The sequence below is a fragment of the Anomaloglossus baeobatrachus genome, unplaced genomic scaffold (genome assembly GCF_048569485.1).
Source record: "Anomaloglossus baeobatrachus isolate aAnoBae1 unplaced genomic scaffold, aAnoBae1.hap1 Scaffold_4473, whole genome shotgun sequence".
In the NCBI taxonomy this organism is placed as follows: domain Eukaryota; kingdom Metazoa; phylum Chordata; class Amphibia; order Anura; family Aromobatidae; genus Anomaloglossus; species Anomaloglossus baeobatrachus.
The window spans coordinates 18852-34789 of record NW_027443811.1 but is presented as its reverse complement, the minus strand read 5'-3'; the positions used below and the strand labels follow the sequence as shown (position 1 = coordinate 34789).

Genomic DNA, 15938 nt, shown 5'->3' with positions numbered 1-15938 from the left:
CTCTCCTCATCTCTCTCTCCTCCCTCCTCTCTCTCTCTCCTCCTCTCTCTCTCTCTCCTCCTCTCTCTCTCTCCCTCTCTCTCTCTCCTCCTCTCTCTCTCTCCTCCTCTCTCTCTCCTCCTCTCTCTCTCTCTCTCTCCTCTCTCTCTCTCCTCCTCTCTCTCTCTCTCCTCCTCTCTCTCTCCTCCTCTCTCGCTCTCTCCTCCTCTCTCTCTCCTCTCTCTCTCTCCTCTCTCTCTCTCCTCCTCTCTCTCTCTCCTCCTCTCTCTCTCTCCTCCTCTCTCTCTCCTCCTCCTCTCTCTCCTCCTCTCTCTCTCTCTCTCATCCTCTCTCCTCCTCTCTCTCATCCTCTCTCTCTCCTCTCTCTCTCATCCTCCCTCTCTCTCTTCCTCTCTCCCCTCCTCTCTCTCTCTCCTCCTCTCTCTCCTCCTCTCTCTCATCCTCCCTCTCTCTCTCTCTCATCCTCTCTCTCTCCTCTCTCTCTCTCTCTCATCCTCCCTCTCTCCTCCTCTCTCTCTCTCATCCTCTCTCTCTCCTCTCTCTCTCTCTCATCTCCTCTCTCTCTCCTCTCTCTCCTCTCTCTCTCTCTTCCTCTCTCTCTTCTTCCTCTCTCTCCCTCTCTCTCTTCCTCTCTCTCCTCTCTCTATCTCTCTCCCTCCCTCTCTCTTTCCTCTCTCTCCTCTCTCTCTACTCTCGTCCCGGATCCGCTCCCCATTGACATACATGGGTCCGGATCGGATCCGTACTTCTTTAACAACTCGCGACAGATCCGCCGGACCCGGATTATTGCCAGTCCGCTCAACTCTAGTTGTATTTATGGACACCCCCAGGTCTCTGTCCACAGACCCCCTGACTTGTGTGATTTTCTGCTATTCTTAGGCTCAGCAGCCGAAACGTTGAACCTTGAAGACCCTCGGTCCGGGCTCCGGTGACATCATGTCCATCACCAACACCCCCACCAGCAACGACGCCTGCCTGAGCATCGTGCACAGCCTGATGTGCCACCGCCAGGGAGGGGAGAGCGAGACTTTTGCAAAGCGCGCCATCGAGAGCCTGGTAAAGAAGCTGAAGGAGAAGAAGGACGAGCTGGATTCCCTGATCACCGCCATCACTACCAACGGCGCCCACCCCAGCAAATGTGTCACCATCCAGAGGACCTTAGACGGGCGGCTTCAGGTGGGCACTGTGCTATGTATTAGGGTGGGCACTATATGTGTCCGGGGATAACCACATACCACCTAGTACAGTTCTTTCTTCCACAGACAGCGCCACCCCGGTGCACTGACCGCTTCTGGGATTGCCATAGTCAAGTGCCTGCAGCGGAGTTGTAATACCGGTTGCAGCCCACGGTGGCGCTGTTTATGGGAATATCTGGGGTTTTCCTGACCCATACTACTTTCAGAAGCTGAAACCATTAAATGTGAGACCCTTTGGAGGTAACGGTCTCGGTGGCTTGTTTCGGCTGTGACACCCTTCGTGTTTTCCTCCAGGTGGCCGGCCGGAAAGGTTTCCCCCACGTCATCTCATGCCCGGCTCTGGCGGTGGCCGGATCTTCACAAGAATGAACTGAAACATGTGAAATATTGTCAGTACGCGTTTGACCTGAAGTGCGACAGCGTCTGCGTCAATCCCTATCACTATGAGCGCGTGGTGTCCCCCGGGATCGGTAAGAGACCTGCGACTTGTGGGATTTATCTAGAAGTTATGGCGAGTGGATCCCAGATTAAGAGAATATACAGGGACACAGTACTACCTTCCCCTGTAGAGATTATACTATCTGTGCAGACACCATATACAGTGATACACAGGGAGGCAGTACTATCTGTGCAGACACCATATACAGTGCTATATAGGGAGGCAGTACTATCTGTGCAGATACCATATACAGTGATACACAGGGAGGCAGTACTATCTGTGCAGACACCATATACAGTGATATATAGGGAGGCAGTACTATCTGTGCAGACACCATATACAGTGATATATAGGGAGGCAGTACTATCTGTGCAGATACCATATACAGTGATACACAGGGAGGCAGTACTATCTGTGCAGACACCATATACAGTGATACACAGGGAGGCAGTACTATCTGTGCAGACACCATATACAGTGATACACAGGGAGGCAGTACTATCTGTGCAGACACCATATACAGTGATATACAGGGAGGCAGTACTATCTGTGCAGATACCATATACAGTGATATACAGGGAGGCAGTACTATCTGTGCAGATACCATATACAGTGATACACAGGGAGGCAGTACTATCTGTGCAGACACCATATACAGTGATATATAGGGAGGCAGTACTATCTGTGCAGACACCATATACAGTGATATATAGGGAGGCAGTACTATCTGTGCAGACACCCATATACAGTGATACACAGGGAGGCAGTACTATCTGTGCAGACACCATATACAGTGATACACAGGGAGGCAGTACTATCTGTGCAGACACCATATACAGTGATACACAGGGAGGCAGTACTATCTGTGCAGACACCATATACAGTGATATACAGGGAGGCAGTACTATCTGTGCAGATACCATATACAGTGATATACAGGGAGGCAGTACTATCTGTGCAGACACCATATACAGTGATACACAGGGAGGCAGTACTATCTGTGCAGACACATATACAGTGATATATAGGGAGGCAGTACTATCTGTGCCTCTTTATGTATCACGACTAATAGGAGACTCTATAGGAAGCTCTTATAGATGAGTACGGTATTATTAATTCATTGCACCTGAGACCTCCACATGGGGCGCCGTGTCCTACATGAACAGCTGTATATGTAGACTGTGTCTCTCTCCTTTTACTCCATAACATTGCTCCTTTCTCTTTCAGACTTGTCGGGGTTAACCATTCAGAGTACCGGTAAGTCACGTCCTACAGATGAGTCTGTCCTCCATCTTACCGCGGGGAGGAGGGGGCCGGTGTCTTTATTTCCTGCGGATGCTGTAATGATCGTTCCTGTGATTTTGCGACAGCTCCGTCCAGCTTACTGGTGAAGGACGAGTACGGCCATGACTACGTGGAGGCGCAGCAGAGCATCTCCTCCGATGCGCACTCAATCCAGACCATCCAGCACCCGCCCAGCAACCGCTCCTCCAGCGAGAGCTACAGCAACTCCTCCCTGCTGGTGGCCAGCGAGCCCAGCACCCCCAACGCCTCCAGCTTCTCCAGCATCCCCGTCCCATCCACCAGTAAGTGTCCGGGGGCCGTGGAAATATTCAGCAGTCACTCCCCTCCCCCCTATTCCAATGGGCACTGCCGTCTGATGGCCCGTAATGGTTTTCCAACATTATTGCTCGCCACATGTATTGGAGCCATTAGCCAAGTCACTCAACTTTTCCCGGCTCCTGAATGACAGGCCGGTCAGTTTCCATTGTAGTAGATTTCCAATTGGGCATTTTCAGCAGCATCTTGACATGTGCAGTTTTTTTTCTCCACTTTTTTGCTGCTACTAAAACAATTTTCCACCAAAAAATGTAAAAGTTTTATAAATTTATTTTTTTTTTCCCCCCTAATCTTCTATCTCATCTTTAAGTTAATAAAATAAACAAAAAACCCTGAAATCTTACAGTTTTTGCTCTCATCATCCACTGACACTTCTCAGCAGACTCATTATCAGCACAGGCATGACTACAATGACAGGTAACACCTTTATGAAACACAAATCAGCCATAATGGTAAAACCACCCGCCTAATATTGCTTAGGCCCTCCTCGACACTTAAAGGTCTGATATTGAGGCCTGGACTACACTAGATCTCAGATATGTTTCCCTTCAGAATAATGACTAGTAGATGTTTTAGACTTTCAATCCTTTCATGATTATATATATATATATATATATATATATATATATATATATATATATATTATATTATAAATTTTTATATATTCATATATAATTTATATATATATATATATATATATATATAAAAATTATATATGAATATATAAAAATTTATAATAATTTATATTTACATATATATATATAAATTTTTATATATTCACATATAATATATATAAAAATTATATAAATATAAAAATATTATATATTTACATGTATACATTTTTTTTTTATATATATATATATATATATATATGTGTGTGTATATATATATATATATATATATATATATATGTGTATATATATATATATATATATATATATATATATATATTATAAAAAATATATTATATTCATACATATATATATATATATTTTTTTTTGTGTGTGTGTGTGTACATACAGTACATCCAAGGTCGCCTAATCCCCGCACGTCTGCTGATCCAATCGGCAGACATGTGCAGCTAATAGGCACGGGTGGATCAGTGATCCACCCATGTTTGCTAACCACTTAGGTTGTGCGATTTAAATGGCTGTGTCGGGGATCGTGGCCACTTCTTTTCTGGTAGAGCCATGTTCTCCTGGGGGTTCGGCCCGGGCTCATCACCCCCGTACAGGCCACTCATTGCTGGGGAGTTCAAACTTGCAGAGGACCGACCGCAGATGACTAAGGATGTCCTCTCTCCCCACAGGTCAGCCCACCAGTTTACTGGCGGCGTCGCACGGTGAAGGATTGCTCCAGATCGCCTCCGTGCCGCCCCCAGGGACGCAGCAGAACGGCTTTAATGCCCAGCCGGCCACATATCATCACAGTAAGTGGCGGGAAAGCTTAGTACTGTATGAGGGGAGACGGGATCACGGTGCCTCCATTGTGTAGCATCCTCTGCCATCATCCAACATGGCTCATTTTGCTTTTCTTCACCTCGATAGCTGGTGCCATAAAGCATTGCCGTGCTCTCCTATGATGCATCCCATGTTAGTCCATGACTGCTATACCCCCTCACGGGGGGCGGCATAGTAACCATGTTTTGTGTGATATTTTAGTAGACAGTACCACAACCTGGACTGGAAGTAGATCCGCACCTTACACCCCCAATATGTCTCACCACCAGAACGGACATCTTCAGCATCATCCACCCATGCCCCATCCTGGACATTACTGTAAGTTTTACCTTCCAATATTCTTTTTTTTTTTCCCATGGATTGCACTCACACTTTTATTTTTATTTTATTTTTTTCCTTTTGGTTTTCTGAGATTCACACTTAATTTTGTCATTTCCAGCCTCTGAGTTGATTTTTTACCTATATGATAGGTGATGGCACAGCTCACCTCCTCCTCCTCCTCCTCCTTTACAATGTCTGATAACCGCTCTGTATACAGTAGATAACACAGCATCATCTTCAGTCTTGGGTTTTGTTCACAAACTGTCCTATAGTCTTATCATGGATTTAGCAGAATTTTCCTAAAAACAGTAAACCCAAGACTCCAACATGTGACTGTAACCTTACCCCGCGGGGGATGGGGGCTTTATGGAGGCCGGGTTATTGTATTGAGATTTTGAAATGTCTGAATATATTTAGGTAGAAATCTGTTAAAAAGGGAATTAATCCGAAAATGTCCTGCGATTTTATCAGCTTTTCTTGTTCTTTAGAGGAGACATTGTTAGCAGTCTCCTCATTAGTCAGGATTATAATAAGTGATGACACCTCTATATACAGGGCTATATACACAGGATCCACCACTCACAATAGATTGTCACAGCTCACCTCCTCCTCCTGTATAATGATTGATAACAGTTACCAGCAAACGCTGAAGTCACAGCTCACCTCCATCCCCTCCTGTACAATAACTGATAACACCTATATACAGTAGATAAGACAGTATCTATCATTCACAATGTGATGTCACAGCTCACCTCCATACCCTCCTGTACAATGACTGATAACACCTATATACGGTAGATAAGACAGTATCTATCATTCACAATAGGTGATGTCACAGCTCACCTCCATACCCTCCTGTACAATGACTGATAACACCTATATACGGTAGATAAGACAGGATCTATCATTCACAATAGGTGATGTCACAGCTCACCTCCATACCCTCCTGTACAATGACTGATAACACCTATATACGGTAGATAAGACAGGATCTATCATTCACAATAGGTGATGTCACAGCTCACCTCCATACCCTCCTGTACAATGACTGATAACACCTATATACGGTAGATAAGACAGGATCTATCATTCACAATAGGTGATGTCACAGCTCACCTTCTGCCCCTCCTGTACAATGACTGATAACATTTATATACAGTAGATAAAACAAGATCCATCATTCACAATAGGTGATGTCACAGCTCACCTCCTTCCCCTCCTGTACAATGACTGATAACATTTATATACAGTAGATAAGACAGGTTCCATCATTCACAATAGATTGTCACTGCTCACCTCCTCCTGTATAATGATTGATAAGTTACCAGCAAATGCTGAAGTCACAGCTCACCTCCTCCCCCTCCTGTACTAGGACTGATAACACTTATACACAGTAGATAAGACAGGATCCATCATTCACAATAGGTGATGTCACAGCTCACCTCCTCCCCCTCCTGTACAATGACTGATAACTAGGGATGATCGAATACTGAAAAAATTCGGTAACACCCATAGTCGCCGAATAGGTCGCCACTAATCGAAGATTTGCGAATATTCAATGCGCAATGTAAGTCTATGGGAAACCCGAATAGCAACTCTTCGGGCTTCCCATAGACTTACATTGTGCATCGAATATTCGCATAGCGGCGAACTATTTGTCAGATATTCGTGAAGCCGAATATTTGTGATATTCGAGCATCTCTACTGATAACACCTGTATACAGTAGATAAGACAGGATCCATCATTCACAATAGGTGATGTCACAGCTCACCTCCTCCCCTCCTGTACAATGACTGATAACATACAGTAAATAACACAAGGTCCATATGGAAATTTGCACAGCTCTTGTCCATGGCCGGAGAGCACTGACTTGCACCAGGGTTTTGTCTATTGCTTCATTGGGGGACACTGGAAACCATGGGTGTAGGCTGCGGCCACTAGGAGGCTGACACTAGGAGGCTGACACTAGGAGGCTGACACTAGGAGGCTGACACTAGGAGGCTGACACTAGCCGAAGAAAAATGTTAGCGCCTCCTCAGCAGGCTGCACCCACCGACCGGGGCAAAGCCGATCAGTTTTATCTTAGTGTCCGTAGGAGGCAGACACTGTTCCCCTTGGACCAGTTTCTATCTTATATTTGTTGTTTTTGTTTGCTTTTTGGTCTTTCAGGCATAGCTTGTGATTGGGTAATCAGTAGCCTTACATCCTGTAAGAGAAGCTTTCCATCAGGTCAGCTCACAGCTCTCTGTACCATTTCCAGCAACCTATGTCAGACCTACAAAAGCCCCCCCAAATTCCTTCAACGAGAGCTGACCCCCTGAATGGGCTGCAGTACTATCCCAGTCGGTGGCGGTCTTCACTAAGGTTTCCCAGACCTTGGTCCCAGTCATTGAGCGTCTACCCATTTCTTCTGCCTCAGGGGCTCCGTTCGCAGCCGCTTTCTGGAGTACGTCCCTTTCCTCTCAGGCCTCTACTCTATTCAGATCTGGGTATGATTCATTAATGGCGTCCAGACCTCGACCGCAGCTATGGAGCCTTTACCTATACCGACAACCGCCTGGTACCCTGTCCACTATCCACAGCAAGTCTATCACCTACTACGTACCGCATGGTTGATTGCAGCAGCGGTCCTGGTGCTCTGTCCACTCCCCTTAATCTACCATCTACCACATGATTGATTGAAGCAGCGGTCCATGTGCTCTGTCCACTCCCCTTAATCTTCCATCTACCACATGATTGATTGCAGCAGCGGTCCATGTGCTCTGTCCATTATACAGTGAGTCAGGCCCACCTTTTACTATGAGCCCCATGGCTGATCGCAGCATGGTCCCAGTGGCCTCGGGTGATGTCCTTGCCTCAGCCACCATGGTGGTTATGTGGCACTTACACCTTCTTTCTTACAAAATTCGGATCTCCGCATGTCCTTCGCCAGCTATGGTAAAGGTACGAGTCTGCCTTTGACCAGTTTTCATTGTGGGTTCTGTTAGTGAGGCTGTCCATGCCTATCTTGTACCAAGGAGGAAGCTTGTCACCCTGATCACTCATGGCAGAGGTATCTGGTCTGGACTGTGTGCCGATGCTTTTTAGCAGTTTACATCCCCGAAGTAAGCTCCGGACCGCCATATTCCCAACCCCTGAGAGACCTTTGACAGGAAAAGTGGTTGCCTCATCAGACAGTTTTCGGATATTCATTTATGGTGAAGCACCCCTGTCATCAATCCGATGGCATCCAAGGTCCATTACTGGGTCCACCAGTTTGTTCCCAGGTCCTGTGTATCTCACTGGTTGGGTTGGTTCCTACGCTTTGGTGGTCTCCTTTGGTTTCCATTCACCATACTCTAGTTCCTCAGTGATCAAAGGATTCGGGTCTATTGATGTAGTCTGGTTCGTTGGTTCCTACGCTTTGGTGGTCTCCTTTGGTTTCCATTCACCATACTCTAGTTCCTCAGTAATCAAAGGATTCGGGTCTATTGATGTAGTCTGGTTGGTTGGTTCCTACGCTTTGGTGGTCTCCTTTGGTTTCCATCCACCATCCTCTAGTTCCGCAGTGATCAAAGGATTCGGGTCTATGGATGTAGTCTACTTTCTCGCAGACACCTTGTGGAAACTTCCAAATTTGTTTCCCTAGGCCCCCCTTGTTTCCAAGAGCTTCTGGTTTCTCCCATCAGATCATTGATGTTTGTCAAAGTGGTGAAGCCATTTTCTTCCCTTTCCTCCTGGGCTTTTGCTAACAGACCTTGAGTCCGGTCTGTTCCTCAGTTTTTTGGTTTTTTTTAAAGGTCAGGTCTCTCCTGTTAATCATTCTTGAAGGAGTATAGTTCCCATTCTTGGATGGAGTCCATAAGGCAGGCACACTAGGTAATAAACCTCTAGCTGCCTCCCGTTGATCTCTGGGACCTTATCTGGTGTTGAACGCTTTATAGTGCTCTCCATTTGCATCCACTGTAGTCTATTCCTTTTTCCAGGGAAAGCTTTTACGGCAACTAGATCTTCCAGGGGCGAGTGTGAGGACTAGTAGCCCCGTCTTGTTGTCCTCCTTTCGCCTGAGCAAGGTGGTCCTGCGTCCGGGTTCCTCCCTTCTCCTAAGGCAGTTTACTCTTCCCTTGAGTGAGAGAGTCTCCTTTTGTTCTGTTCTTCTCATTGTCCTGACCGGCTTCTAAGATACATTGTTTCTGGTCTCTGCGCCCCTGTCTGGGACAGTCTCCTTAGACTCCCAGATGTTTGTTATCTGGAGAGTCCTCTTAATGGTCTTCTGGACTGGTTCCGCTCCGCCATCATGGACACATTGGGCAAGGGACAGAGCGTCCTCTCTGGAGTTCTGGCTGTCTTCACACAGGACTGGGGGTCTCCAGGACCATTCGTCTTCAGGTCCCTATTTGGCAGCCCTCAATTTGTTTTTTCTAGTTATCTGTACTTACCTGTTACAAGTTCTACAGAGTTCACACCGTCTTACCCTTTTGTCTTGGAAAGTTTCGGCCTAGGTAGTAAAGGCTTGCAAATTACAGTGGCTGGTTACCAATCTCAGAATCTCTTCAGTGTTTCTAGTCCTCTCTCTTCCCACCCTTGTGGATTGTTTTGGGATGTCCCATGGTTTCCTGTGTCCACCCAATGAAGCAATAGAGAAAAGAAGATTTTGGGTACTTACCATAAAGTCTTTCTCTGACCCTTCATTGGGGGACACGGCATCCGCCCTCTTTAGTTTCTCGGTTAGGCCAGTCTGTATCTTCTCAGGTCGCTTTTCCTACTGGTTTCATACAAACTGATCGGTTTAGCTCCGGTTGGTGGGTGTACACTACTAAGGAGCTAACTTTTTTCTTGGCTAGTGGCAGCTGCATACACCCCATGGTTAACGGTTTCCCAATGAAGGCTCAGAGACAGAGATCTTACTGTGAGTACCAAAAATCTTCTAGTAAATAAAATCCTCACTTCCTAACTCGAATCTTGTTTGTTTTTAGGGCCTGTGCACAACGAGCTCGCGTTCCAGCCTCCGATCTCTAATCACCCAGGTAAAGTCTCTTTCTATCATTTTGAAGACCCCAATATATGACTGAAACAATAAAGAAAAACGTATTCTGCAGAGAAGGTTTTTCGTCCATTTCTGCTGCCTTCTGTTCCTGTATGACGCACGTCTAGTCGTGTAAAGTTTTTGGGGCCACAATTTTCTGCTTTTCCTCCCGCAGCTCCCGAGTATTGGTGTTCCATCGCCTATTTTGAAATGGACGTCCAAGTTGGAGAAACCTTCAAAGTCCCATCCAACTGCCCCATTGTCACTGTGGACGGCTACGTGGACCCCTCGGGTGGTGATCGCTTCTGCTTGGGGCAACTTTCCAATGTGCATCGGACAGAAGCCATCGAGAGAGCGAGGTGATTAATGTGCCGTCTTGTAATGTATGAGTGTCAAGGGAGAAATTTAGGTGAAGATAGCTAATGGTATCTTCATTCAGAGTTTTCAGAGGCACGGATCGAATTAGCTATATATCTGCGCAGATATCACTGAATCAGACAATGATCACACAAAACGTGTTCCCTGTATGAGCCAATGTCATAGACTGGACTCGTGTATTGAAAAAGACTCAATTATACAGAATGCAACATTGACCTTGAAACTAGAACAGGGAGTAGGGAATATTTAACTCCCCAGTTTTCCCAGTTTGTTATAAAATACCTCTCTGCGTATTATTCCTTCTTTCTGTGTGTGAAACCACTGATAAGGCTCCCAATTAACTTAATGAATATCTCCCTTGTTCATTTGTACCTTGGTTAACTCTTTCTTGTATATACAGTTTAGAATCATATTATGGCGTCTGTGCAATTGTCATATAGACACACAAATAATTATGCTACTACATCTATATTTTAATTATTTAAATACACAGATATTCTTACTACTTTTGAACAAATAATTTATAGCCCAGGCTACCTTCACATGAGGAGGTGCTGGGAACATTTTACCTACTTGCCGGTGATTTTTCCTCCCCCAATTTCCACTTATTTTAAACCCCTTCCACACTACCACTATACATGTATGGCAGATGCCTGGTGCAGATGTATGGCTTGCTCAGAAGCTACATAAGACGGGTACTGGTGCTGCTTCTACCAGGAGCAACTGGAGCCAGCTCTGATCACTGCTGATGTCTGAGGTGCGCTCCCAGTGGGGCATCTGTCTGGGCACCTATCGTACCGTGATATGATTGTGGGGTGCCAATAGCACCCGGGGTCCTACTGAATGGCCCTGTCTCTGTCATCTTTGCACTCCAAAGACACAAAGGTTGAAAAAAGAATAATGGAAGCGTCAAGTTGTTTCTTTTCTGATCCAAGAGCTTATGCCTCGTCTCCCTCCCACATAGCTCAACCAAAGCCAATTAACTATGTTGGAATTTTAGGGGTTTTTTTGTCACCCTTTCAGCTTGTGTAGTTTTTTTTCCCCAGCCTTACAGCACATTATATATCCCATGTAATATTAAGCCCCAATATGGCGATTATGATGAAGGATAATAGGAAAAAAGACTGAACAGATGCACATTGGCTGCGTAGTGTATGGAGATGATGATAAGCAGCATGACCCCAGAACATTAGCTCACTATGTACAGATACTGCCTTACCGACCTCTATGGGGTCCAGCCCGGGGGCTCATCGGAGAGTCAGAATCAAAGTTTTGGGAAACCTGACTTCTGTATGATTATAATGTCACTAGTGATGAGTGAGCATTACCATGCTCGGATGTTCAGTACTGGTAACTAGTGATGAGCGGGCACTACCATGCTCGGATGCTCAGTACTCATAACTAGTGATGAGCGGGCACTACCATGCTCGGGTGCTCAGTACTGGTAGCTAGTGATGATCGGGCACTACCATGCTCGGATGCTCAGTACTGGTAGCTAGTGATGATCGGGCACTACCATGCTCGGGTGCTCAGTACTTGTAACTAGTGATGATCGGGCACTACCATGCTCGGGTGCTCAGCACTGGTAACTAGTGATAATCGGACACTACCATGCTTGGGTGCTCAGTACTCGTAACTAGTGATGAGCGGGCACTACCATGCTCGGGTGCTCAGTACTGGTAACTAGTGATAATCGGACACTACCATGCTTGGGTGCTCAGTACTCGTAACTAGTGATGAGCGGGCACTACCATGCTCGGGTGCTCTGTACTCGTAACTAGTGATGAGCGGGCACTACCATGCTCGGGTGCTCGGTACTCGTAACTAGTGATGAGCGGGCACTACCATGCTCGGGTGCTCAGTACTCATAACTAGTGATGAGCGGGCACTACCATGCTCGGGTGCTCTGTACTCGTAACTAGTGATGAGCGGGCACTACCATGCTCGTGGGCTCGGTACTCGTAACTAGTGATGAGCGGGCACTACCATGCTCGAGTGCTCAGTACTCGTAACTAGTGATGAGCGGGCACTACCATGCTCGAGTGCTCAGTACTCGTAACTAGTGATGAGCGGGCACTATCATGCTCGAGTGCTCAGTACTGGTAACTAGTACTGAGCACCCGAGTATGGTAGTGCCCGCTCATCACTAATTACGAGTACTGAGCACCCGAGCATGGTAGTGCCCGCTCATCACTAGTTACGAGTACTGAGCACCCGAGCATGGTAGTGCCCGCTCATCACTAGTTACGAGTACTGAGCACCCGAGTATGGTAGTGCCCGCTCATCACTAATTACGAGTACTGAGCACCCGATCATGGTAGTGCCCGCTCATCACTAGTTACGAGTACTGAGCACCCGAGCATGGTAGTGCCCGCTCATCACTAGTTACGAGTACTGAGCACCCGAGCATGGTAGTGCCCACTCATCACTAGTTACGAGTACTGAGCACCCGAGCATGGTAGTGCCCGCTCATCACTAGTTACGAGTACTGAGCACCCGAGCATGGTAGTGCCCGCTCATCACTAGTTACGAGTACTGAGCACCCGAGCATGGTAGTGCCCGCTCATCACTAAATGTCACTTTTCTTTACCCCATGTTTTCTCGCTTTCCTTCAGGTTACATATAGGGAAAGGCGTGCAGCTGGAGTGTAAGGGAGAAGGCGACGTCTGGGTGCGATGTCTCAGTGACCACGCAGTGTTTGTACAGAGCTACTACCTGGACAGAGAGGCGGGCCGAGCACCCGGGGACGCCGTGCACAAGATATACCCCAGTGCTTACATTAAGGTACTGTCCACCAGCCAATAACGATAAGTATCAATTATTTTTTTGTTTTCTGGATGACCCCTTTAAGAAGATAAGAATATCCTGACTGCTGTGCTGTGTGGTCATGTACCGTGCATCATGGCTGTTAGGACACTTGATGAGTATGGACCGCAAGAAGGTAATGATACTGTGCTTTTATGTGTGTCCTCCTCAAGGTGTTCGATTTACGCCAGTGCCACAGACAAATGCAGCAGCAGGCGGCCACGGCGCAGGCGGCGGCTGCGGCTCAAGCGGCGGCCGTAGCCGGAAATATTCCTGGCCCCGGATCCGTGGGTGGCATCGCACCAGCGATCAGTAAGTACCAGCGCACGTCACTGCTTGTATCAAAAAGTTTCTGAAAATGTGAAAACTTTTATTTTCCGTATTTCCCAGGCCTTTCTGCAGCCGCCGGGATCGGAGTGGACGATCTGCGCAGACTTTGCATCCTGCGGATGAGCTTTGTGAAGGGCTGGGGTCCTGATTACCCACGGCAGAGTATAAAGGAGACCCCCTGCTGGATTGAGATCCACTTACACCGCGCGCTGCAGCTCCTGGACGAGGTGCTGCACACCATGCCCATCGCAGACCCCCAGCCCCTGGACTGATGAGCAGGACGCCCCCCGCCACTCGTCTAGGTGGACGGACCGGACGCGGCCATTATTTGTAATCATGAATATATATAAATAGATATATAAATATATGCACATACCCTATTACCCCGCGTACGCCACATCAGGGTGGAATCCCACCAGACTTTTGTGGCTCCTTCCCCCTCCTTTTTTTTTTTTTGGTTTTTATTTTTGCTTCAAAACAGCATTTATATTTTTTATTTTTTTTGCTGTGGAATCTACTTTTTTAGGAACGGTCATCAGTGCCTCACGCGGTGGAGGACGGCAGCCTTCGGGCCAGGACTGGGAACGTACTATTAACCCCTTTTGGTGCTGCACATTTCCGGAGCAGCGGGCACACGTGGTAGGATCTTATAGGCCCGTGTCAGATCGATCGCGCGCATTGTTCTCCTCCGCTCCATGTAACTGAATGCCCTCGATTTGCTCGGCTTCTTAATGGCAGGAATAGGAAAAAAAAAAACCTTTAGTAAAAACTTCTGCCAACTCTTTATCATTTTAGATATAATAAACCGTGGCACGTATGGATTTAAAGGGACAGGAGGTCTATTGTAACCTGTTATCAGCCACCGAGGTTGTCCCTGACCATCCATTGCCTCCTGATCACTACTATATACTCCTCCCGAAAATGATACATCTATAGGTGAATGTTTTCTCCTTTCCCAACCGCAGGCTGTAGCATTCGGACCCCTTTACATTTAGCATTAAGCCCCCCGTTTACGGTCTGAAATACAGATTTGGAAAGTAAAGGTCCTCTCCTTTTTTTTTTTTTTTTTATCCTCTGAATACACTAAGTTGATCCTGTACACCCCTTTCCCCCCCCTCCCCGCCCCGCCCACACCGGAGAGAGGTGTCCTTCCTAATTTATTTTAATCCTAGTTTTACAGCTTCAGGGGAAAGTCTCGTCGGCACTATCTGCGATGCCGATTTCAGAGGCAGAAAAATGCCTCCGGTCTCTGTACTCTTTTAAATTTTTTTGCAGAGGTCAGAATTTTTTTATTTTTTTTAAGAACTTTTTTTGCAAAGTTATTAAATGGTTAAACCTAACGTCTGCACCTTGTATGGGGGCCGGACCCCATTTCCATTCCGGGCAGGATAGGAAATGTAGGTGATCGCTTGTGGGCCGGATATGCTGCCACCAGTAACGGACTGTAATGTAAGGCTATGTTCACACTTCCGCTGTTTTGCTTCCGTCAGGTCCGTCGTTGTGACGCAACGAATGTGTTATTTCATAGGATTCCGATCACAAGAATCCTGTGCAAAAAAAAACAACTGATCCGTCGCGTCCGTTACATCCGTTGTGCGTCCGTTTTTTGACGGATCCGGCGTGATCCGTTTGTGTTTGGGACAGATATGCTGGGCATGCTCAGTAGAGCATGACGGAATCCAGCACTGGATTTCGTCATGTGACGGATTACGGCAGAATCCAGCACCATAGAAATCCATTATAGCTTTTGACAGATTGCGACGGACACCTGCGGAGATCGTTTTTTTTTTTTTTGCTGCTCCAAAAAACGTTAAATTCAGCGTTGCTCCCGCCTCACGATCAGTCAGTAAATAACTGATCCGTCATGCAGCGGATGCAACGGAAGGCCATCCGTCGCAATCCATCGCTAATAGAAGCCTATGGGGAAAAAACGGATTCCTGTAAAATATTTTGCAGGATACCATAATTCCTCAAGGTGACGGATTGTGACTGATGCAAAACAGAAGTGTGAACATAGCCTTAGAGATTAGTTTTTATTGCTTATTTAGGGCAGGTGCACACAGACCGGATTCTGAGCCTAAACAATGTGTGGCACCATTAAAAAAAAAAAAATAAATAAATAAATAAAAAAAAATTATATATACATTTTTTTTTTATATATATATATATATATATATATATATATATATATATATATATATATATATATATATATATATATATATATATATATATATATATATATATATATATATTCCGCTCAGCCTAAACAATATATTCCGAATTATATATATCTTTTTTTTTTTTTTTTTTTTTTTTTTTTATTGGTGCCACACATTGTTTAGGCTCAGAATCCGGATTATAATATTGTTTAGGCTCAGTG

The 15938-nt window shown here is 46.1% G+C and overlaps 1 protein-coding gene across 1 annotated transcript; it reads left to right on the top strand.

Moving 5' to 3' along the window:
- Positions 1 to 883: 883 nt before the first annotated feature.
- LOC142279996 (mothers against decapentaplegic homolog 4-like) lies at positions 884 to 15661 on the top strand. The gene is given in 12 exon segments (XM_075332720.1): positions 884 to 1176; positions 1491 to 1523; positions 1525 to 1666; positions 2863 to 2892; positions 3006 to 3221; positions 4565 to 4684; positions 4917 to 5033; positions 9993 to 10043; positions 10218 to 10401; positions 13036 to 13204; positions 13399 to 13537; positions 13616 to 15661. Coding segments are annotated over 12 exon segments (1653 nt in total). The 5' UTR covers positions 884 to 936; the 3' UTR covers positions 13828 to 15661.
- The last annotated feature ends 277 nt before the right edge of the window (positions 15662 to 15938 follow it).